Source organism: Heterocephalus glaber, unplaced genomic scaffold (genome assembly GCF_053883595.1).
Source record: "Heterocephalus glaber isolate CG9 unplaced genomic scaffold, H.glaber_assembly_v1.0 deba00001472, whole genome shotgun sequence".
NCBI classification, from domain to species: domain Eukaryota; kingdom Metazoa; phylum Chordata; class Mammalia; order Rodentia; family Bathyergidae; genus Heterocephalus; species Heterocephalus glaber.
The window spans coordinates 89,643,481-89,668,996 of record NW_028258315.1 but is presented as its reverse complement, the minus strand read 5'-3'; the positions used below and the strand labels follow the sequence as shown (position 1 = coordinate 89,668,996).

At 39.9% G+C, this 25,516-nt stretch overlaps 1 protein-coding gene across 17 annotated transcripts in view; it reads left to right on the top strand.

Annotated features, from left to right (window-relative positions):
• The window catches only part of Cacna2d3 (calcium voltage-gated channel auxiliary subunit alpha2delta 3), a 1,090,211-nt gene extending 1,070,443 nt beyond the window's left edge, over positions 1-19,768 (top strand). For all 17 annotated transcript variants that reach the window (XM_087181525.1, XM_087181521.1, XM_087181526.1 and 14 more), the window contains 3 exons: positions 17,663-17,778; positions 17,998-18,077; positions 19,359-19,768. In XM_087181525.1, coding sequence (XP_087037651.1) covers positions 17,663-17,778; positions 17,998-18,077; positions 19,359-19,448 — 286 coding nt within the window. In that variant the 3' untranslated portion in view covers positions 19,449-19,768. The remainder of the gene's footprint in view (positions 1-17,662; positions 17,779-17,997; positions 18,078-19,358) is intronic.
• Positions 19,769-25,516: the final 5,748 nt, after the last annotated feature.

Genomic DNA, 25,516 nt, shown 5'->3' with positions numbered 1-25,516 from the left:
TACTGGTCATTTGCCTATGAAGCTGGCCCTGGGGGGATGGGTTTGACACATGTTGGGGAGATGGCCATATCAGTACATGGTACATTCAGGGACAAAAGTGTTGAGAATTAGTTCATGATTTCTGGCTTGTGCAACTGGATGGATGATGACATCATTAAGAGAAATAGTAGGTTCCACTTATCTGTCATTTGACTTTGAGGTTTCAGTTACCTCTGATTAACTGTTGCCTAAAAATATTAAGTGGAAAATGCCAGAAATAAACAGCTCATAGATTTTAACTTGTGTGCCACTCCCAGTAGTGTGATGAAATCTCATGGCATACCATCCTATCCTGCCTGGGATATAAATCTTCATCCAGCACATCCACATTACACATGCATTAGGCACTTAGTAGCTTTCTGGGTTATCAAATAGGCTGTCACCATGGTGCAGACCTTGCATATAGGGTTCAGAACTACCTGCTCTTTCAGGCTTCACTTGGAGTCTTAGAATGTATTCTCCATGGATAAAGAGGGGCTACTGTATAAGGAAACAGAACATAATTATGGGAACCAGGGGCAGAGGCAAGATTCAAGTATCTGAATATTTCCTTCGTTCCAACTTTTAATCATCTGTCATTTCTCTGATTTAATTGCACAAGCTGACACTTTCAGAATAAGGATAAATAACAGGGAAGAATGAGCCCCTTTACTTTCTTCTGACTAATTAGACTGTTCTAAGTGTTTTATGTTCATGATGATGCTGAATTTGATTTACACACCAGTGCTGATTTTTCTTCTTCCTAGGATTATTTTCAGAGATGGAACTTTTCAGTCAAATATCTTTTAGGCCCAAGTGAACAGATCCCACAGCATGGACACTTTTCCAATTTTGTAATAAGATACATTGCATGAATAGATTTACTGGAAGGATGCAGACCGGATGTGAATGGAAGGTTTTCTTGTAGTCTCAGATTTAAAGGAAGTTGGTATCACCAAGTGTCACAATTCCACAGAGACTAGCCATCTGTGCGGTAGTCACTTGTAACTGGAAACTCCCCAGCTCTATCCCCAAGCTTATTAGAGTACCTTCAGTCTACCATGTGAAGTCAGGTGAGGGACCTGACCAGAGTATCAGTGTTCATAGAAAGTACACAGAAGGAACAGCATACAAAGCAAACCATCCAGGGGGTGTTTTTTCCTCCTGGGAACCAGGGGGCCTTTGGGAGAATTCCTCATCAGACTCTCTTCTACATTTTGGAGGTTTCTGAAATAGGCAGGTCTATCACTATGTGTCTGCTTGGCAGCAGTGTTTCGTGCCCTTCTGAGCAAGAGAAAGAGGCTTGGAGGAATGGAGCGAGACTGTACCATCGTAGGTACAGCACTGACATAGACTGTGGGCAGGCCAGGCAAAGATGCATTTGTTTCCCAGTGGTCAGGGCATAATATGGAAGATAGCTCTGTTCATAGCCTCTTGCTTATTAAACCCAACAAAAAGGTTGCCACCAGGTGAGGGCCACCCGAGGGGTAGGAGAACATGGAGTAACTTCTGTTGCTAGAAGCTGCATGGGTGGACAGATCGGAGTCTTGCTGGGTAACTCCATGTCATTCATGACAACCTCATGGGAGAGTCAGCTGGGATCCTGGGCCACACAACAGGAACCAAAGGCTAGCTGGTACAAGAAAACTAGAATGACGCCTGGCCTGACAAGTAAAACGTCCTTGCTTTTTTGCCACTCTTTCTCTAATCTCGGACTACAGAAGCAACTAGAACCTAGAAACTTGGGGAAAGGATAGTGAGAGAGCTTTGTACTAGGGATGAAATGGCATTGAACTAGATGGCACTACTCTTACTAAGCTAAATTAGATACTGATGGAATCTATTCAAGATATCATTAGACATCCTGAGGAGGCAGGAATTCAAAAGAGTAGTGTTGAACACAAAGACAAAGGAAAGGGAGGGAAGGAGGGATTCTTTCATGTTCCTTTTTCCACTAAGCGGAGACAACTTAATGATCTGGTTCATATGCACTCCTGCTTTGTCCTCTGGGGCGTGCTGTATTAGCCTTTCACTGTCCTGCTGAAGTCTACTTACAGTATTTCATTTAATATCATTGTATCAATAATCAAAGGGAGAGACTGTTCAGTTTGGGGGGGTTGTATTTTAATGTTCTTCATAAAGGAATTTGAAGTATTTCCTTCTCTCTCCCTGTTCTTTGCAACAGTTTAAGTATTTTAGATACTACACGTGCCTTGACATGGAAAGATGTTTCACACGTGAAACTATAGCACTGCCCTATTAGGGGTGAATAAGTGAGGCAAAGCTGTTTTCCTTTTATTTTGCTTGGCCTGGCATGAGGAGGTGCTGACCTTTTTTTGAATTCCCGATGCCATCTGTAGGGTGTTATAGTAGGTATACTGGAACACATCCTCAATATTTAATTTTCAGTTTGAATTTAAATCATTACCACATTTTTGCTCTCTGCATCTTACTGGCTGGGTCAACACAGGGCATCTTCCTGTCTCCAAAGAGAATAAATGGGATCCTGTTGGAGACCCCTAGTTACACACAACCCAACTGGAGATAAGGACAATGTAGAAATCACTGTAGTGTCCTGTGACTTACTCATTGATTTTCACCTTATCTTTGGACAAAGTCTAGACAATCTGTAAAGGGCAAAAATGTACAAAGGGTGAAAGTCTTCAGCCTAGATTAAAACTATTTTAAGATTCTATCCTGCCCAATTATTTTTCAGGCCCGAGTTCTGTACCGCTTTCTTGAAAAGCAAGCCAACTGCAATCTCCAGACATGCAACCCCAACCTGGTGCTCCCTGGGGAGGCTTATTTATCCCTGGGTTCCTCCCCATTCTGCCTGTCATTTGGGGTGAGTGTTCGGGCAGCAGCAGGACTTTTGTCATCTGGTCAGCAAAGCCTCTCTGAAGATAGCATGCAGCAAATACCCTCTCGTCAGGGGAAGCTGTCTTGAAATCACATCATCGCTTCTTCTCCAGCTGTTACTCAGTCCAGTGAACAGGACAGGAGGACTGGGTTATTTCAGCTCCAGCAATGGACACATCAAAATTGCTTCCCTGTACCTGACTCCCTTTCCCTTGAGGATCTAATTTATTTCACGCATTTTGACCTAGCTCTGCTTAGAAAGCACCACTGTGATTCTCTATTGAAGTGCTTCCCTCCTGGACATTTTCGGCCCCCAGGCAAACCCACCAGGCCACAACCCCTCTGCAGTGACTTCAGCTGGCTGCGGAGCCCAGCTGGGTGGAGGTGTGCTTTATGAAGTTCAACCCTGCACCCCAGGCCGTAAATACACGATGAACACATAAATGAACAGCTAACACTGCCCAGACCCCCCCCCCCGAAGCACCATGTTAATAAGCAGATGGTAAGTCTTTAAAATATGGAAAAGCAGTTAATCTTTCCGCTGGCAAATCCTTTGTAGGGGGTGGTTTTCCTCCACCTCAGGGTAACTGCATGCAGGGCTTTTTTGTCTCCTAGGGTTTGAGAAAGAAGGAAGGGGAAATTTGCTGTGGTAGTAAGGCTTCATGATAGTAAGTGTGTTAAAAACGCTAATCTCTTGCATTTGTTGCCAGTAAGTTTCTGTACTGAGTGGTGTCCCTGGACCTGCCCTCAGGAAGCTTAAGCACTAAATAGCCCAAACCCAGACAGAAAGTTTGCTTCCTGGGCAGGTTTGCACCTGGGTCTGACTGGATGTCAGCTCTTCCCTCATTACTCTAAGAAGTTACTCTGCTTCTTGTTTCTTCATTTTACCTTCTGTAAAAGGAGTATAATTTTGTCTTATTCAAACAGCCACTCTATTTACTTGTCCTGAGTTCGTTTTTTTCTTTACAAAATGAGAAAATCATTGTCCCTAGCATGGTACTGTACTCTATTTCATGAATGTTGTAGGAATGCATCTATATATTTTCCTTGTAAAGATCTTTGATGTTGCACATCAAACTCAAATTGATTATTGACAGTCATTCTTTATCCTAATTCTTTTCCCCGAGGTAGCCACTGTTGTCGGTTTGGTGTGAATCCTTCCTGATCTTTTATTCTGTACCATTCCATGTAAGAACTTCGAGAAACATATCTTGTTTGGGGCCCACTGTATGTATAAATGCTAAGATACTTACCTGGAAAGTTACCCTAGAGGTCATAGCATAGTAAGACTCAGAGACAAATTAAGATGCCCAAATCACATGGCCTTTTGGATTTTTTTTTTTAAGCATACAGCTGACAGAAAGGAAAAAGAGAGGATGGAAGGCTTCCCTGCTCATGCTTGTTATTCTGCAGGGTTCCTAGATTCTTGTCAACACTTTGCAGCTTCCCTTACCTTTGCTCCCCCCACCCCGTGGTGTCACCGTAAGCACTAGGCTTGAAGGTGGGGATGATGCCTGGAGCCAGTACAAACTCCCTGCACCGGAGAGACAAAAGTGCGGTCTGATTGCCTCTGCCTCTATAAGTCTCAGGCAGAGAAGAGATGTTTCCAGTGAGTTCATTCAAGACACAGGTGAGAACTACTAATGCAGCAGCGACAGGTCTGTGCCTTTTGAATAATTTTCTTGGTCCCTCCGTATCATCTATGGAAAAACACTCAGTGTGTTCATCCTCTTTGTATTTGGTCAGACCACACATCCTATGTTTAGTCCACTTATCCCATGTGTAACATAAATCATGGGTCATCTACTTAGCGATGTCTGCACCTAGTCTGTTTCTTCTTATTCTTTATAGCAGAATATTCTTAAATGAATATTCCTAAACATTATTAAATATACATATTTTATAGTTTGACAACATTATCTTCCCACCTCCCATGCCTTACATATCTTTTCATGACAGTAAATAAAGGTCCCCTCTGCCCTTTCACCTGATACCAAGTTGACCACCAAATGGACACACTGGTGTTTATGTAATTATTCTATTACAGATGAATATTCTGGTAGGTTCTGGGGTTTTTTTTCCCTTGCAGTAAACAATGCTCCCAAAAGCATCTTTGCATGTAGCTTTTTTGGTTCCTAAATGAGTTTCTCATACTGACTAAAAGTACCGAAAAAATGACCTCCACTCTAATAATGACAAAGGTTTTTTTTTTTGATACGGGAGATCAAACTCGGGACCTTCTGCTTGCGAGGCAGGCGGCAAAACCGTTGAGCTAAATCTCTGGCCCCTGACAAAGCATTTTCATAGCTCCTGTAAAAGTCCACTTTTCCACCAGTGGAACAGAGGAGTATTCCTTTCTTTAAGCTTTCCCCATCATTTATGCGTCTACAGAATCTAATTCCTGCCAGTTAGTTAGCAAAGCATACATTTCATTATCATTTCCGTTTACCTTTCTCTTATTTTAGCAAGATTGAACCCCTTCAGGCTGGGGATTTAGCTCAGTGGTTCCACCACCTGCCTCACAAGTGTAAGGTCCCAAGTTCCATCCCTGGTACCAAAAAAAAAAAAAGATTGAACCCCTTCTTAGATATCTGTCATTTGTGTGTGTTTACTCTTCAGTGAATAGTCATGTGGGTTTCATGTTGACTAGGGCAAGGATCTTTCTTTCCCTTTATACAAAATTTTTTTCACAATAGTTCAAACTATTCTTTATTCTGAAAGTATCCTTGAATCATCACTTCAAATTCTGTGCAAAATCATACAGGGACTTTAACCGAGATTACTTTGAATTAGAAAGTTCATTGAAAGAGAAATATATTTAAAATATGAGTGTTCTATCCACAACCAGCATATATCTCTCTGATTTTTATGTGTCTTTTTATATTTTTTAGTAAAGCTGTCTCATTTTCTTCATAAAGGCATGTTCTTTCTAGGTTTGTTCCTGGGTATTTTATAGAGATTACTGATACTACCAGTGGTTCTTTATTTCATAAATTTAAAAATGATTTTCACTGGTTACTTCCAGTGTTCGGATATGGTTTTATGTATCAATTGCATAACTAGTCAGCTGAGTTTTTACTAACGCTAATAGATGGTCACTGGCTCTGTGTGGATTTTCTGTGAAAACAGCCATATGTTCTTTGGATGACTTGGTAGTATCACCTATGGGTAGATTTTCAGTGAGTGTTTCAGTTTTGATTGTGGCAATTGGTCTGCTCAAGTTTTTTTTTTAATACAGTTTCACCAAATGCAGATAATGTATGCTTTATTTCTGAAGGTGTGTTTTTCTAATTTTTCAAATTATTTGAAATATTTTAAATGCTTCTACGTCTCTGGAGGGCCAGAAATTGATTTGCGTCAAAGTCAATATTCCTTTAAACCAGAGTTTCAGTCTGTTGTGTCTTCACAGTTTTATTTGCATTTTTAATCCTCTGAGTTTTAGCATTATAAATTCTGTCATTGATTCAACAGACATTCTCTGGCAATCTGCTCTGTCCCAGACTGGAGATGCTGGAGATAACAGAGAAGGTAGGCAGTCAGAGGAAGCCTTGTTCCCATGGATACCAGAGTCCATCCCAGACAGTGGGGGTTGGGGACAAAGAAAAAGGCTGAGGTCATTGTTCCTTGGTAGGCACTTCTCTATTTGGAGTAGTAAGGACTAGTGTCTTCTTGGAGTAAGTTTGTGAGGGGAGGAGACACAGGAGAAAAGGAGGAAGGAGGCACAGCGCAAGATAGGTGAAAAAGAAGGGAGGGAGGAAGAGAGAATGAAAGATCCGTATTACAGAGAGGAGGAGGAAGCTGGAAGTAGGGTCCCTGCCCTGGGAGATGTGACAGTCTGGGTGAGAAGAGCTGCTAGTTGGGGGAAACTACACTATGTGTGTCAGGTTCACCCATCTTTTCTCCCGTAAGCCACTGCCTTGCCGAAGCTGACAGCTTTGGAGAGGGGTGTGGCTGTTCATTCTGGCGTGCAGGAGGAAAGACCATGCCAGGGCACAGGAGAAGGTTTGTGTTGCCCTTTCTCCAGCTTCTGATTTGAAAAGCAGTTTGATTATTTGCGACTTTGTTTTGTTTGAAAGTATTTAAAGTCATGCTGCACAAATTTAAGCCTGGGCTGTTCGCAAATTCTCAAGGGTTGATGAAATGGGTTTTTTAACTTTTTATTTTTACCATTTATATATTTTTTCTGTTAATTTCTGGTTGCACTCTACAAGAACATGTACTAGTACATTCCTAAGGGCAAAAAGCATCAGAATTCCCTCTGTCTGAAAGTATATTCTGTAGTATATAGTTTCCACGCCACATTTTTAATAGCTCCTACTCTACTATAATTGTTATATACATGAAGATTCATGTTATGTATTAGTGGTTTACACTATTTTCCAGTATGAAGTATTTTATAACCTGTCCCTCTTTCTTGTTAGCTTTTTTCCTTATGTCTTGTCCTCCTTCCAAATCATCTAGAACTTTTTAAACCCAATTGGTGAGACTCTCTTGTAATACTATATAGGAATCTAACAACCTCACATTTATTGTGAATGGTAATAATTTAAGGCTGACAGTGGCAGCCATGTTTAACTTATCATGCTATCTGGATTGCCTGAGTATTCATTTTCCAGTAATGCTATAATTTTAAACCTAATATCCTATGTCTACAGTTACTCATAATCTATTTTTCTCAGGACATTGAATAACTTTGATTCCCTTTTGTCCATTCCCTCAAAACTAAATATTTTACTCTGTTTCTTCATCTTCATTACTGCTTTGAGAACTTGGTTCTGTTCTTACTCCTTTTTAAGTCATTTATTTCTAGGAAACTTTTAGGATTGGTCTTTAATGATCCAAAATTTCACTCAAGTTTGAACAGTAGCAGAGCTAGTTTTCTCAACTGGGTATAGACAGCAAGAATGTAGGTGTTCTAGAGTAGAACAGATAATGGTTTAGGTCAGTGATGGCAAACCTTTTAGAGAACAAGCACCCAAACTCCACTTATTTATCTCAAAGTGCTAACACTGCAGCACACATGCCATGGGTTTGCTGCCACTAGTTTAGGCATTGAAGTAGCCTTGAGCAGTGGCATGCCCTATTCCCTGTTATGGATAAAGAAAAAGAACTGCTGGTGTGGTGGCTCATGCTTGTAATCCCACACTCTGGGAGGCCGGGGCAGGAGGGTCCCAAGTGCAAGCTCAACCTGGGCGACTTAGCAAGACCCTGTCTCAAAGTAAAAACTAAAACTGGCAAGGGATGTAAAGCTCAGTGCAAAAGCCCTGGGCTAATCCTCAGTATGGAAGGAGAAAAGGAAAGATAATACAGCTATAGGATATACCAAAGAGAGGGGCACTGAGGATTTGTAGTAGTCTCAGAGCTATTCTTTAAGAATTCAGAGTATGAAGTAGAAAGGGATTCCCTTCTTTAAAATTCCCCACAAGGCAGAATAATTTTTCTTTATTGCATGAAATTTGTTTAGAGAACAGAAAAAAAATGTGTTGAAAGATAAAGGAATATAAAACTTACGGAGAAATTGACGATTTTTTTAGGTTACATTCTATTTCATCCAAATGACTGAGTTTAATAAAATATGCAACAGAAATTCTAAGCCTGAGATTAAATATGTAGCTCATCTGGAAGAATATGGGATTTTGATCTGATTTCTTTTTCCAAAGAATCAGCAGTACTAATTGGTAAAGGATAATTTTTGTGGTAGCATTATGTTGTCACTTCACTTCATCGTTGACCTAATGACTCTGCTTTAAAAGAAATAAGAGAATAGTTTATTTTGAGTCAAATATGGTTCAGAAATGAGTATTCATGTTCTACTGTGAAGGGGTTACTCGAATGTTTTTAGTCACAGAAGGAAAAAGTCCTAACTCAGTATATTTACCACATACTCTGGTGGAGGTAGCAGGCTCCAGCATAGTGAGGGAAACTCTTCCATAAGTGGCAGATGTCATCTTACATCATTCTTAGCTTTGGATTTGGTGGGGGCTAGAGGTCAGCTAAGAAACACATTCCAAAAGGTCTCCCTATAGTTAACAAGAGTGTTAGATCAAATGCAGAAGTAAAGATCAATGGCTGTCAAAGGGTCACTGATCACCCAAGATCATTTTAGCTACAACCGTTCCACTCCACAGTCACCATGTTCTTAGCAGAATCTTTAACATAGATGCAGCTTCTTCAGAGAATCCCAGTTCAGTTATTTCGTTGACCAAATACCATACTTTGTGCATGCAGAGGCCACATGTTTCATGTTCCATAGACCAAGGAAGGCTCATTCCTAGGATCTGAGAAAGAACAGATGGACTAGGCAGGAAAATAGTCTTCAGGAGAGAGTAATAGTTGTTTTATTCATTAAGGTAGACGTACCTAGATCATATTGCTCTCAGCCACTGTAATCCAATTCTGAGTTTTCCTTTCTTTGCATCTGATGTAATGTCCATATATTATACATAAAGTTATGATAATCAAAAACAGAGTAGGGCCTAAAGAAGAAAAAGTGAAAGAGTCTGCTTAGACAATGTTTCTCCTCTATCTAGAGTCATCTGTAATATATTTCAGTTTTAATTTTTTTCTTTTGGACAGTGTGAATCCATGGCTAGTACCTTGGGTAGAATGGCTACTTCTGGTTCTAAGAAAGATTGGTCTTCAATGTCCAAATCATTTGAATTTTTATTTATTGCTGATAACTTGATGTTATTTTGATATTATGCTAGATTCCAGTCCAGGAAAAGTGTCACATCACAGAAAGCAATAATGCAGCATCATTTTGAGTTCCTTTCCAACAAAGCTGTCCTTCTCCCATGTACCAAATAGCATTAGAAATAGGAATAGAGACAAAAGGCCAGATTTGTGAGAAATTGAGATTCCACGGATTTTGTAAGTATAATCAGCTCTTACTTCACAATTGGGAAATGGGGTTCCAGCAAGTGTCCTTTTGTTACATTGCCCATCTACTTCTGATGGGCAGAATATAGGCATTGTTTATTTTTCTAATGCCAGCTAACTTATTTGGACAACGTGGGCTGTCAAGATACAATGTCTTAGGTTATAAGTCCTCTCATTTTCCATAATGGACACTTTCCATAATATATATAAAGGTCACTAATCCCCAACTTTTGTGCTAAAACCTATTGGCCATTGTCCTACAGATACTTTAGATTTCCTCTCTCTTAACATTGTCAATAACCCTGTTGAGTTAGTTTGCCTAGTGTTTTCTAATTGGCTGTTTAATACATACTATTCTTTTAAGAGTTTCCAATTTCTCTTTCTGAAATTACGTTCCCACTATATATCCTATTTTTATAAAAGCAAATTACCTTATAGAAAAAAATCTGTCTTTATTTACAGCCAAGTCAGCTGGTAAAAGTCCTACTCAGTACCTATATGTCCAATGAGGTCTAAACCCACCATGAATGTTGTTGCCATTGGAAACTAATCACTTTTGTGTAATTTGGATAAAAAGAGTCAACACAAAATTTGGGGGTGTTGCATAAAAGAATCAAGAGAGAAGCGTGACTCCAAAGTAAGAGCCATAGGGCTTCCCAGAGTCTTTGAGGCCTGGTGGTCAATGTTTATGTCATCTGGAATTTTGAGTTCACTATAAATTGATATTCATGCGGATAGTAGGTATGGAGGTGGATCCAGCCACTCTTACAGGGCTGATGGTTGTTAGGACAGGTTTAGCTATAGCAGGAAACACAAGCAGCTACAAAAATTTGACCATTAAATCCAGGAATTTGTCATATCTTACCTTCTCTGATATCAATAGCAAACAGTGATCTAATTGGTTGGCTCCACTTGATATTCTTCCTTTTTCCCTGGCAGGAAGGAGTTCTGTTGTTTTAGCTTTGGGGACTTGGATCTAAAAATAGTTATGCCAAAAAGGAAGCTCCCTTTGAGAGGTTTAAAGAGGGCTGTACTAGTCCAGGGCCTGGAATTTTTCTTTACTTAAATTGTACCGAATAATGAGAAAATTATTTTCTAAGAGCAGTATAAAACTGAAATCTTTCCAAATACGAAGACGTGGTTCAAGTAAGATAGAGGATCTGGGTCAGTAAACAGTTATAACAAAGACATGATTAATGAGAGGACAGAATATCATTACCATTTGTAGTTTCTCTGAAATCAAGTTTATATTTTCATCCTTTAAGAAAATATACAGAGCAAATTCCAAATATCTCAGACAATTTTTAAAAGAACCATATGAAGGTATTCAGGACCTTCTAAAAGAATGAAAATTAATAAAAGAGATGTTAGAAGGGGTTTTGGTTTCAGGGTTCTTGATTGTCAACATAGTCAAAGATGAGTATCACCATCTTCTGAAGTCCACATCTTCTGATGTGCCCCCAGAAAGGGTTGGTACACACTTGAGGAAAGTGCTTAAGCACTGAGCCAGCATTGTTGTAAGTAAATCTGTACTTCTGCAGATTTTTGGCAGGCAAGAAACAGAGTTTTAAAAAGGAAAATATATAGCAAAACCAAGAAGAGCAAAGCAAATCTAGTTTTGTAATAGTTTTAACTAGGAAACAATTTTTCCACAATAATACCAAGCAATGAAAGAAAAACCAATTTGTTTATCTTTATTGTATTTAAGGGAAGAAAAACCATGAATGCCAAAAGACTTACAATAGGCATGGTTAAAGATCCAATAACCCTTCAAAATTAAGGAAATTTGGTTAGGTCTGTGTTTAACATTAGAATTGTGAAGACATCAGACTTCTAGGCAGCTCATAACTTTGGAACATTAGATGAACATGTGTCTCTTGGACTTCAAGGGCCCTCTGGAAATGCCAAAATTAGTCTTATACCAAAAAGAATTTCTCAATCATGTTTCATAGGATCATTATGAAATAAAGCCCAGGTGATAAATTTTTAAAAACATATTTAGTGAGTTATAATTGATATGCAATAATTTGCAAACATTTAAAGTGTGCTACTTGATAAGCATAGAAACATAACTACAGCAAAAGTAATAAGTATATCCGTCACTCTTGACAGCGTCCTTGTGTCCCTATGGAATACCTCCCTCATTCACTTCCAGCTGCTCTATTACCTGTCATTACAGAGTTGTTTAGATTTTCTGGAATTTTATACAAACAGAATCATAAAACATATATTAATACATACTCTTTGGGGTAGCTTCTATCACTCAGCATAATTATTCTGAAGTTTATATTGCAGTGTGCCTCGCCTCAATAGTTTATTCCATTTTATGCAGGGAAGTCCCATTTTGTAACTATTTGACAACTTATACTCATTTTTTTTAAATTAACAAAATTTATACGTCTTTATGGAGTCCATTCTGGAGTCCATTTTGATAATACATGTTGTAATGGCCAACTTTAGTTGTGGTAACTTGATCAATTTAAGAAACAACTAGGGATTAGTAGAGCACACTTCTGGTGTGTGTGGATCGGCCATGGAGGTGTGACTGTGGCCCCTATATATGGTCCCTGCCCCCTTCCCAGCCATCAGGAACTAAACAGTTATGCTCTGCTACACCATTTTACCTGTTACCATTGACTGATGCCCTGAAACCATGATCCAAATTAGGCCTCTCCTCTTCTAAGTTGTGGTGTTGGGTATTGTGTCCTAGTGATGGGAAAGCTGACTAATGTGTGCAATGTTATAAGTATTTCCTCTGTTCAAACATGAATCCCTTTATGTGTGAGAATTGCATTGTCTTTTTGTCATTGTGCAATATATCATAGACTGATTTAACATATCCTGGATGGAGCCTTCCCCTGGAGCTTGAATGATCCTGAGGACTTTGGCACCAGCAGTTGTAGCCCCAAGACAGAGTTTGGAAGGAGCCTTCACTTGTAGCAGTAGCTGTTGTATTAGTTTTAAGTTCTGAAGGTTGGCAGAGGCTTAAAGTTAGTACCTTCTTTAGAGTGGATGAGTCACTTTCAGACCAGCCAGATCCTCAAACTGGATTTAAAGCTGGTAAGTACATGGAGTTCTTTTGCAATGAGGATTGCGGTCTGCTGCTGTTACCAGGGTTTCTGGCACTTTTCCACTTCCTTTTACTGCCAGGGCTGGGTTCTCTGGCCTGGGAACCAGGTTCAACTTGTGAATTGCTTTGGTCTTTCCTGTAGGTCGACTTTCTGACTGCACCATTTAGGGTTCCCATCTAATTTTTTGCTAATTTCCAGAGTTCTCCTTCGGTTCCTTCATTCTTCTCTGTGGCAGAGTCCCACGCAAGGCATCTCTGTTCACCATTTTAGCTCCCTCTCAATCAAAAGTTGCCCCCCAACCAAGTCAGGCTGTTACCTGCCTAAAAAGTAAACACTAACCTCTCACCGTTTTCTATTAGAAACAGATCAAATTCTAGCCTCTCACCAGTTAGTTACCTTAGCTATCTAGAAAGACCTATAAGTGGTTTTTGTCAACGTGACCACACATAAAATCTGCAGGTTCCTTTCCAAACCCGTTTTACAACTTTCTTAACATTTTCATAATGTATCCAAAGTTTTATCTCTACCTTTCTTTGTTATTTTGGAACCACAGTCATTTTTAGGACAAATATGTAGCACCTTCTTGCCTTAACCCTTTCTCATGTTTCTAACATAGTTTTTAGAAATGTGTCCTTTAGGGTAAAGCAGTTTTTATGTGTGGAAACAAATCCAGACATATGTAGCCTTTTAACCTAACCCTAACCCTAACCCTTTTAAAAGAAATACTTGAGCGTGTAGACTGTGAACTTCTGTTTAATTGATGCTTTAACTTACTTAGAAGTGACCTAGACATGCACTGCATATTACTTTAATATAGTCTTAAAATTTTTGATGAGTGAAAAGATTGTTTGAAGCTCTGATAAATTCATTTCTAAATGTTTATACCCTGTTTACCTTTATCTGAATTGATCGTGGAACTTCCGAAGCGTCAGACAAAACTAGCCGCCATCTAACCAGTTTTACAGCCTGAGAATGTCCTAAGCAAGAGCTCTGTAGGGGTCAATACATGGATATTGTGTTGATCGGAGACACAGCTGCTTTCTGTCACACTAACAGTAGTAAGCAAGTCTGATCTACTTAAGACTTTCCTAAGTCATGTAAACTTTGACGAGTATTTGGGGTCATGTTATTTGTGAGTGGTCATTTTTTTCTACGTCCATGTGATGCAATACAGACAATATACAGACAGAAGCACACGGAAGTATAATGCATGCACACAAAACATACGTAAAAATCCGGACAGAAACCAAAGATCTTACAGTTTTCATTTCGATTCATCATTTGTCAGTTTCCAGAGTTTTTCCTTTGGACTACTAATCTGATTACCTTGTCTATAGCCCTAAGCAATCCTTAATCCTAAATTTGCATTTGGAAAAGTACACATTTTAAGTCAGTCAAACTGGGAAGAAAATTTACATCTCAAAGAGCAGAATTTTACCTAAACATCAGTAAAGGAAGGGTATAAGTAAAAGTCCTCTGAGGGGTAAGGGTCCAAAGGTGAGGCTCCTTGTGTAGATCTAATACCTTTTCCTATTTTTAAGAGCAACTTGGAAGTTTGTTTTACACACCCGGAAAGGAGAACTGTCTAGCTGATGAGTCCTTCTAACCCAGTTTGTTTCCTCATCGGATAAAGCATTCTCTCTGCCTAGTCTGCCTTGGAGACTGCCTGGGGAAGCCGCTTTTGAGATTTGCAAAGTTTTCTCTTTTCGCTTTAATAAATTACAGGCTTCAGTCATTTTAGAAATAGTTCTGAGTCTTAAAAAAAATTTCTCCTGACAAGAGGAGGAAATGTATGCCCTGGGTTTCTAAGAAACCCCTACCGAGAAGCTGTCCCCTGTAGATGGAAGAGGGAGAGTAGCAGATGCCCGATTTGGAACAATATGGGTGGGACTTGAACACTCACAAGATGGTAAAAACAAATCCTTACTTTTTGGATGGATTTGGTACTCCAAGAGGAGGAAAATCTGATTGGATCCAGTCCTTGTCTGTGTGAGACTGGGTTTGTTCCCCTTTAAGGAGGTGTTAGTAAAAAGTGAGGCTGCCTTGTGTCTCCTCAGAGTAACCCTGTAGGGTTAAAGGGGTTGATAACATTAAAAGGAGGAGTCTGGGCAAGGGAAGTGCTGAATCCTAACCAGTAGGCTACAGGGAGCATCTGTGGCCATGGTACCTGAAGGACACTGGCAGTTCAGAAGAAATCTTTATTTTACAAACCAACTAATGAAGAAAAATCCAGTAATATAAATTTACAAGTTTTCAAAAGTTGAATTGTATTTATGACACAATGGATATTACTCAACTGTAAGATTTTTCCTTTGCAAGTTGCATGTAGGCTATGGACCAAAATTTTTAGGTGGAAAGGTCTTGTATGACTGAGTCTTAGGAATTAATTCTTAGATGTCTACGTTTTAGGCAGGACTGGGTGAACTAACAAACTTCTCAGCAACCTGGAATAACAAGATTACCTTAATATAAGCAGAAAGAGTCCACAGATGAAGGGGAGGGAAAGAAAGAAAAAGCTCACAAGCCTTTATATGGTAACCTACAGTTTGACCCTAAAGTTGCTCACAAATCTTTAAATTAAGTAAGCCAATCAAATATAAAACTAGGAACCAGAGCCAAAAATGAGTATAAGGTCAGAGGAAGCCTCAGTAAAGCCACTTCTAGAGATTCTAGGGTACTTGACCTTGATGAGTTTGAATTAGATTTTGCAAATGCTGCCTCCAGGACTTATTTCCAGGCAATTTCTTTCCTGACTGCAAAAAGTACCAGGGCCAAGCAAGATTAGCCCCCCTAAAAAAAGTTTGTATCTTTTTCCTTTTTATCTAAAACTGGGTGGCTTTTAGATAAATGTAAGCACCCAGTTGGCTATATGTGAAGACCAGATTAACATTTCTGTTGCACCACAATTTAGATGTAGCTGGTAAGACTTATGTACTTATTTCGCAGCTAGAACCAGATCTCAGGCCCTTCACAATACAAGCCAAACCAAAGATTTCTAGCTTAGCACAAAAGGGAAACCAGTTTAGGAATATCTAATATTCCCCCCATTGAGGAAAATGTAAAGCCAACTCATCCTTAAATTTCTCATTTCCCAAATATTTGACAGTTAAGATGCCATAGTTATCAGATGTAAAACCACCTGGCACACAGAAATTTCTATAACAGTCACACTAATATTAGGTCAAATACAGAAGTTAAGGTAAATGTTAAGGTAATGACACTTCAAGGTCAATTCCTTCCACTGCGCCTTGTGTTTATCTTGCTCGTTTATGGAGGATACACAGGGCTCAGAACTCTGGGTAATCAACCCATGTGTGTGTCTTTCCAGATGAACCAATAAAGTTTCTTCTGAGCCAGGAAGGAAGTTTGTTATTTTGGGCCATTGAACCTGCTGAGGACCTCTGTAGGAGATAATTAGATTCTCAGTTGTACCTTTTCAAGCTAGAGGGAACAGTAGCTTTGTCAGTTTTATGATTAAGCACTTATAGAATTTCTACACTGTTTGCAGTGATCAAGAGAAAGATGAGTAGCAAGAGAAAAAGGCCAAATACAAGCAAACAAAAGTTCTGGCAGGGCCGGGGATTTACCTCAGTGGTTCTGCTGCCTGCCTCGCAAACACAAGGTCTCCGAATTCAATCCCCCGTACCAAAACAAAAAAGTTCTGACAAATATTCTCAAATGATAAGAGTATATCCAAATCCAGCAACCAGCTCAGAATGCACCAAAAGACCATCTCAAAAAAAATTCAGCCAATATCTACTTGAGGTGGTTTCATGGCACAAAAGGCTTATGTTGTACATGGGACCCGTCTGGGTGACTCCTCAAGAGAAGGACCCCACCTTGAGTGCCAAAACTGTTGACATAACTCCCTACTTCAAACAATAGCTGATTCTGAGCTAAATAGAGTGACCATTGTCTATTAATACAGACTCAGATTACTCTGAATGACACGTTCCACCATAAAAGAGGTTCTGGTCACAGAACAAAATCCCAAGTCATTACATTTACCACATACTGTACTTTGGCGAGGGCACCAGGTAGGTGGGCTTCTGCAAAACAAAATCTTTTCTATAGCTTTCAGATGATATCACATTATTAGCTTTAGGGTTCATAGAGGATGGAGGTCTGCTAAGCTTTTTGATACATTCTGAGAAATTTCTGTAATAGTCACAATAATGTTAAGGTAAATGTGATTGGTAAAAAGTTTGGCTCTTACCTACAACTCCATCTCTCCACAATCATGGTGTTTTAATCAGCCTCGTTAAATGATCTACAGTGTATTTAATATAGAACTCACATCACATGGTGGTGGCACCAGCAAGCTTGCTTCAGTTACACTGGCTGTACTGATGGATCTAGATGGTCAAAGCTGCCATGTGGCCTCAGTTCTGTGCTGAACTTAGATCCTGAGAAGGGTGGAACCTCGCAAATGACCAACATTCATTTCATTCAAAACATCAATTCAGAAACATCTTGCGCCAATGGTATGGGTCCAGGAAGGTCATTACATCAGTATGATATCATTTCAGTCTCTTTGTGGCAGGGAGAGAAGAAAACTCCACTAGAAAAACATCAAATTAAGCCTGGAAAAGCCTAACTTCTCGAAACCGAAGTGATTTAGCCAATCTCTTTCACTTTCTCCAGAGTGAGAAGTATTAGCTGCATCGGACTACAACTGTGGTTCCTTAGTGAAACTTGGTATTTGTAAGTAGAAAGCCTTGTGGAAAGAAGCAACTTTAGTAGTAAAGCTCTCCCTGAAACTTGTATTCCCATCGATTTTCAATTGAGGGATAGTAAATGACCTTTCACCATCTTGTTGCCTTCTGTTCCCCTAGGTCCTTTGTCATCCAGCAAATCCCAAGCAGCAATCTGTTCATGGTGGTAGTGGACAGCAGCTGCCCGTGTGAGTCCATGGGCCCCATCACCATGGCACCCATTGAAATCAGGTATATCCTTTCGTGTGTAGGCCCAGCCACGACAGCTGAAACTGGTAAGGGGGATTAAGAGTGAGGCAACTGGGGGTGGAAGGAGACAGAGGGAGCAGAGTTTCGTCCTTCCCTCTGTTGGAGAAAGAGTTAGTTGTAAGGGAGTTTTGTGCCAAGATTTGAACTCTAAAATTCAGAATAGGAACAGTAATCCTTGGAAATATGCCTTAACTACAGTCAACATAATGAATCCCTTAAGTGTGAACGTTTAAAGGCTCAGAAGATCAGACGGCGTCCAGAATCTTGTCATGGCTTCCATCCTGAGGTAATTCTGAGAATTGTCCCTGTTCCTCTTTCCCATCATATTCACAGTGAGAATCTCACAACGGTCAAAGAACTACAGCTGAAAAGTTTACTCATGAGAAAACCCTTTCAGGAAATGAAAAAAGACACAGAGAGGCCCTAGTGGTCCTCCATGGTCAAGGCCCTTGATCCCTTAGTCTCCAATTAATAGTCTTTTACAGTTATATTCATACATATTCTTTAAAACCTTTCACTGTTTTTTCCTACTATAGATATCCTGTAATTTTATCACATACAGTGTAGCTCTAACCATGTTGGTTTACTTAAATTGAAAATTAATTTCTCCTCATTTTCTGTGATAATAGTCTCAAAAAAGTCTATGGATTGGAGAGGACTTGGTAACCTAAACCAGAAAGCTGTGGAAGAAACACAGATCTATTTAATTGTAAAAATTTATAACTTATTTCTTCTAAAAGGTAACAGCATCCAATTTATGAAACTTGAAAAAAATTATAAATAAAATAATGGGCTTTTTAAAATTGTTAAGTCAATGAAACACACACAAACATAAACCAGGGTAATAAAATTGTAAGTCATTGGATGATCAGGAAATATAAGTCATGATGAAATGTCTAGCCATAAGTTTCAAAGACAAAAAAACACTTTTTAGCTTTGCAACTTCAATTCTGGATACCTTTACCACAGGCAGGGGCAAAAACCACTAGCTGATAAGGCCTTACATTCAGTACTCTGTGTAGCAGTAAAGAACAGCTCAGAAAATGAGTGGCTATAAGAAAAGAACTGAATGAACTAGCCTAGAATAATGGAGATGGTGAAATTTCTACAAGTTTGTGGATAAGAAGCATACTGGAGAAAGGAGTAAATAAAATGATTTCACTTTTGTAAAACAGAATCTCCTTTTCCCTAAAGAAAAAAGACACATATAAAATCTCCCATGACCAAGTGTATGAAATTATCGGGCCCCTTAGATGTTGATCTTTTATTTACATTCTGACAGGGAAAAACTGGAAAGTTATGATCACAGCAGACATCTCCACTGATAGCCCTTCGCCTTTTGAAGGTTCCGTGTAAAGAATAATTTAGAATTCTTTGTGTGTTGACAACTGACATCAAAGATTCTTCTCCTAACGTGATGAAATGTAGACAAATCCCTAGCTTCACATCATACAGATCCCAGAGACTAGATTGGAGAGGGGAGAGGGGCGAGTGAACTAAAGTCTTAGAAGAGGTGAGGCACCCTGAAACACATTTTGGCTCTAACGGACCCCTGCTTTCCTCACAGGAGAATGCGAGGGAGTGTGGGGGTGCGCCGAGTCTCCAGGCCATGAGGGCCCTCCTGCTCTCTCTGCTTCTGATACTCTTCTCGAGGTGACACTGACTGAGATATTCTCTTGGCATGCTAAATCATGGATAAACTGTGAACCAAAATATGGTGCGACATAGGAGACATAAAATGTAATCCAACCATCAGCATCTCATGATTTTAAACTGTGCGTGATATAAACTCAAACATATGTTGACAAAAAAGTTATCTTTTTACTTTGCCAATCATGCAAATGTGTTTGCCACATGATAATCATCACCCTTTATCAGAATTGGGGCTGTGCGTGGTAGGCAGTCCCTTCTGCTTGAAATCCATTGAAACCAATTTAAAACTGTGTACTTTTTAAATAAAGTATATTAAAATCATAATATCCTTGTTTGCATTTTATCATCACTTAATGTCTGAGAATACAGAGTTTAAAAAAAACACAGGGTGGAATCACCCATTCCCACAATTGGTGAAGAATGACTGTTGGCAGAGAATTTGTTCTAAAGTAGATTCTAGACAAATATTTAACAGTTGTTTAGATGCTGCACTCAATTATAAAAATTTACAGAAGTAAATCAAAATATCTACACAGGAAGAGCTTATTCTGAATTTTGTTGAACTAAACTTCAATAGAAATCATAACTGGATGAGATCCCAGGCTCTCATAATATTCAAGTGTTGATCTATCAAAGGATAGAAAGTCATGAATCCTAGGAATTTATTCTGAAAAGACTCGGAGAAAAGGAGGACCAGGAAAGACTCTCATGCTCATTACTTGAGCATTTGGCTTCTGGCTTTCCCCATAAATAAAAGATGAAGTTAGATCTCCAATAGTACACAATGTGAACCTACCCAAACCTGTAAGCATTTCTAAAATACAGGATCCTGACCTAAAGAAAACAGATTCCACTGGATCATGGTAAACAAAGTGGAGTAATTTCCACTCCCAAGGAGAGAACAGCTCGCTTTATGTGACAGACATCTAAAAAGACAATGACACTTGAACTCTACTAAAAGAAACATTATCCTGTTTATATTTCCCAAACACTGAAATGTTACCATTCAACCGTACTATGGAAATGATTCCAGTATTTATAGCACTAACAATACTATAACACGCTAACCTATTAGAATTTAACAAACAAGGGGTTACAGAATTTTGACATTGATATTGTTCACTTCTGTGTGCTAACTAAATAGCAACTTTTAACAAAAATAACCTCTCCGGGATCCACCATTCTTCATTCTGATGCTGAAGAACTCTAAAGAACTGGCACCAATCAGTACATTACATTATAGTGCTTCATAATTGAATACTAAAGATATAAAATACATAATATATATATAATGTCACTCCGTCTCCCATTCTAAGTAGTGGATAGCACCATTTTTATTATTTATGTGATATAAAGATACCACAGTTGAGTCTCACAGGCCAGTAAATGACCCACCAGACCTCATACTCTTCAGTGACAGCACCAAACAGCTGGATCTCCACTTATCTACTTGAATAGTGAACAATTTTCTGCAATTTAGTGTGTCCTTAATGCAACTCTCTTCGTTATCCATCTTTTCCCTTCCTTCTGATTAAGCTTCTCAAAACTTCCTGCTTCATGCCTTTTCCCCTGCACATCTTGTTCAGTGTGTCACAGGACCCTGCATATGCCAGAGGCACCACTTCTCCTTATCCCTCACTGCTGCCATCCTTTCAAGCCCTTCTCAGGATCTCCGGTCCACACTGCCTCCTCGTGGGTCTCCTCTCTCCCGATTTCAGTTGCCCCCCTCCTACTCTAAGGTTCATTCTCCATGCAGCCGCCGAAGCAGTGTTTCTAACACAAGTGTCCCATCAAACCAGTGAGATCAGAAAGAGACAGATTCCTAACCACAGTCCAAGGGGTGATTCTCGAGGTCTTCTGTGGTAGAATCACCTGGGGAACTTTAAAAAGTCTTGACTTTCTCGGAGTAGGACTCAGACATTTATGTTTTTTATCCCCCCACGTGAAGCTGAGTTTATCCACTGACCTGGGGCCTCCAGCACGTCCACTCCAGGCTGTCCCTTCTTACCATTTAATTCTCAGATATCCCTTCCCTGGGGCACCCTGGGAAAGTCACTCTTTCCTCATAGCCCCACAACTTTGGTTTTATTTTTCCCTTCTCTAGAATCTGGAATTTCATTTTTTCCCACTCCATGACAGCAAGAACTTCTCTGATGCACTTTGTGGCTTTATCTTCAACTCCTACAACAGTGCATAGAATAAAAATGAAACCACCGCCACCAATGGCAAACCTAGCAGCTAATGTTTACTCAGCTCTGACTGCCTAGTGCTATTGGAATACCTTACTGAAGTCGTGTGATCTCCTCCACAAACCCAAAGAGCAGATGCATTTACTATCACCATGTGACAGGGAAATGGAGGCACAGAGAGGAAATGAAGGCAAGGTCACATGGCTAGAAAGTGGGAGAAGTGGAACTGGAAGTGAGGCAATTTGCCACTATTGTGAATAGCATAATGCAGAGTTTAAGAAAAGTCGTATTGGAAACAGTCCCATTGCCCATCAACTGGAGACTGGATAAAGAAGATGTGGGTTTTTTTAATAAAATGGAGTACTATTCAGCCATTAAAAATGAGAAACTAGAGACTTTTATAGCTAAATGGATCCACATTGAGGCCATACTCAAGTGAAATAAATAGGACACGTGTAAATACTGAAGAGTTTCTCTGGTGTAAGAAACTAAAAGTGTAAATAAGGATCAAAATGTATAATTGATATTGTGAAAAAGGAAGAAAAGGCCCAAAGGGCAAGGGGAAGTGGGAGGGGGAGGGGAAAGGAAAGAAGGGAAAGGAATAAATATGAGAAAATGAAAAAATGGAAACAAAGTCTTTGTAAATAGGGAAGGGTGGAGGGGGTGAAGAGAGGGCAAGGGAGTGGCGGGGGGGGGGGAATAAGAACCAAAATATATCATTTAAAGGTACAAATTCCCAATGATGAATGTCATTGTATACCTAAAATGTACCCAAAAAATAAATGAATTTTTTAAAAAGTCATATTTGAATACTGCTAGGCACCAGAGAAAAAAACAAAGAACTGATATTTTTAAATGCTTTTTGGGAAATAGATTAATGAAGGAATTTATTTATCCATGACCCATAAGGCCTACACTATCTGCCCTCCCTCTCTATCCCTTCTTCAACCTCACCACATGCCCCCTGCACTTATACTCAAGCCATATGGTTCTTCTGTTCTTCAAACATGCTAGGTGGGCATCCACCCCAGGGCCTTTGCACTTGCCATTTTCTGCCTGGGGCACACTTTCCCAAATATTGTGTGCCTTACTCCCTTGTCTGCTTCAAGTCCTTTCTTTCTTAAGCAGGCTTCCCTGACTTTTACAATTGCAATTTCCACATTCCTTATCTCTTTTCCTGCTTAGTTTTCCTCCCTAACAGTTATTTCAGAAATATATATTGTGTCTCTCTCCCCAAGAAGATATAAGCACAGAAAAGGGAAGAATTGTATGTGGTGTTCTTACTGCTAACATTCCTAGATCCAAGAAGAGGGTCCAAGTCAGAGCAGATGCCCCATAAGTATCTAAGCAATTAAGCAGCAGCAGCAGCAGGAGCAGAGCTCCTGGCCGGGTGCTTGCATGGAGCTGTGGAGCAGCATTGTCCCTGCTGCAGAAGAGGGGGCAGAGGGACACTCCAAACTCTGCTGTCCTTGCTAGAATTTGAAGTCGGAGAGTTCTGTGTGCAGCAATATGATTGATGTAACCATATCCAAAGGGATCTTATCAGAGAACTTTTTATTCCGATGTGTAGTTTACCACTAATTACTAAAAAAACAAAATATAATATGATGAAATTCATGTCATTATATAACAGTTACTAAAATTATAGGCTGCAACATTGAATATAATCACTCACAGATCCAGAAGGCATCTATAGCTGGTCTTAGTGTAACACTGTAGCAATATTCTTCCTAAAATGTAGAAATATTTAATATGTGTACCTATGTAAATAGATGTCTATATAACACTTATCTATATATCCGAAGTTAAATTCATAGAGAATTGCAATATTTATTGAGAAAAATGCAGCACAAAGATAGTGCTGTGATATTTTTATTTGTCCTAAATGAAAGAGTGGGCAGCTCCCTGTGTGATATTTTTATCAGCAGTTGTTGAAGGGAACATGATATTGGGATGCTAGGCCTATGACAGTATGGTGTGATTTGAAATTATTTACTATGTGAAGTAGTTCAGGAATGTAACATTATCGTATAACTTATGAGCAGTGCAGCACTGCAGAGATTATCATTGCTCTTGTTACAAGAGACTGTATAGTAGGAAAATACCAAAATTACAGGCCAAAGAGTAGTGTTTTATTACTATTCGAATTGGAGTCATGATAATTTAACATGCTGGAGGGCCATTTGCACTACCTGCAATCTGGGAGCCTTTCGAAGATGCCTCTAATTGGCAGATGTGTACTAGGGAGCCGGCTGGTGGCATTCCCACCAGCCTGGCTTCATCATATACACCCAGCACGGAGCCACCGAATTCCTGTGGGGGCTTTGCCAGCCTCATTTCCCCTAATCCAGGGGTTACAAACCCTGGGCAGCTTTGCCCCCGGGGGACATTTGGCAGTGGCTAGAGACAGTTTCGAGGAGGGCACAGTGCTCCTGGCCTGAGGTGGGGAGAGGTGGGTGAGCTGCTGAGATCCTTCAAAGTCCAGGACAACCCCCGGCCCCATCCTACAAAGAATTATTTGGCCAAATATCTCAATAGGGCCAATGTTGGGAAACCCTGCCCTCATCCTTGAGCAATCATTAAGGATGTTATCTTCCAAACGGATCAATGACATCCACCATTTAGATCCTCCCATAGCATCTAAATTGTGGGTGTTGACTACACCACTGCTAGGGATCCTCTACGCAGTGTAAGATGTTAAATTATAGATTGAATAAAACAGCAAGCCAGCTCTCTCTGTCTTGAAATATCCTAAGGGTGGGCGCATTCTTATCTTCGGACCTCACAGACTTCCACTAACACCCAGGATATTCTCTCACCACCCACAGTGGCTTTCACTCATGGCACCCATGAAGATCTGACATTTTCCTGTTCACTGTCCGAGGCCCCTCCTCACACCTTAAGTGGAAGGGCCTCATTTGTGTTCACCGCCATAGGCCCAGAGCTGGGAATAGCTGTCCAACATCGATCACACTCAGGAAGTATTGGCTCAATGAATAAATAAAACACTTCACAAGGCCATTTATTGAAGCCTTCTATTAAAAGTACCACCAGAGCATTTTATATCATTTCACATAAATCTCAACTACCAGGCACCTATTTAGTATTCCCATTTCACTGATGGGGAAATTGACACTGAATGAGCAAGTTACCCAGAAGTGCGACAGTGAGTGTGAAATAGGGCCTCACTCTGCAGCGTACCCCTTAACCATAACAATGGATAACTGGGACCAGGGTTCACACAGCAGATGCCAGTCCTTTCGCTAGGTAGTCAGTCAAAGCAACCACACTTCCTAGTGCAGACTGCGATCGTTCAGCTGCATTTGGACATATTAACAGCAATATATAGCAGCATGTTACAGAGATACTTTTGCTAACTGATTAGAAACAGCATATCATGACACCAGGGCTACATTTTTCCTACATTTTAAGACAGTGCTTTCTCATAATGCAGGGTGGTTTGACCTAGGGGTCAGAAAACCTTTCTTTTGTAAAGGCCCAGAACATGTACTTCAGATTTTGTGGGCCATATAGTCTTTGCTGCAGCTATTTGACTTTGCCATTTCAATATACAAGCATCTTTGTTCCACTGGGGATTTAGCTGAGTGGCGCCTCGCCTGCCTCGCAAGCACAAGGTCCTGAGTTCGATCCCTGATACCCCCCCCCCAAAAAAGGAACTGTGTTCCAGTAAAACTTTATTGGATGACCCTAAAATTTGAATGTCACCTATTTTTACATGTCAAAAAACACTATTGAATTTTTCGTCAAACATTTCAAAATGTACACACCACTACGAGCCCACAGATAGTACAAAACAGGCAGTGGGGCAAATTTGACATGTGAGTCCTAACTGAGAAGTTTGCTCTGCCAATGTTTGAAGCTC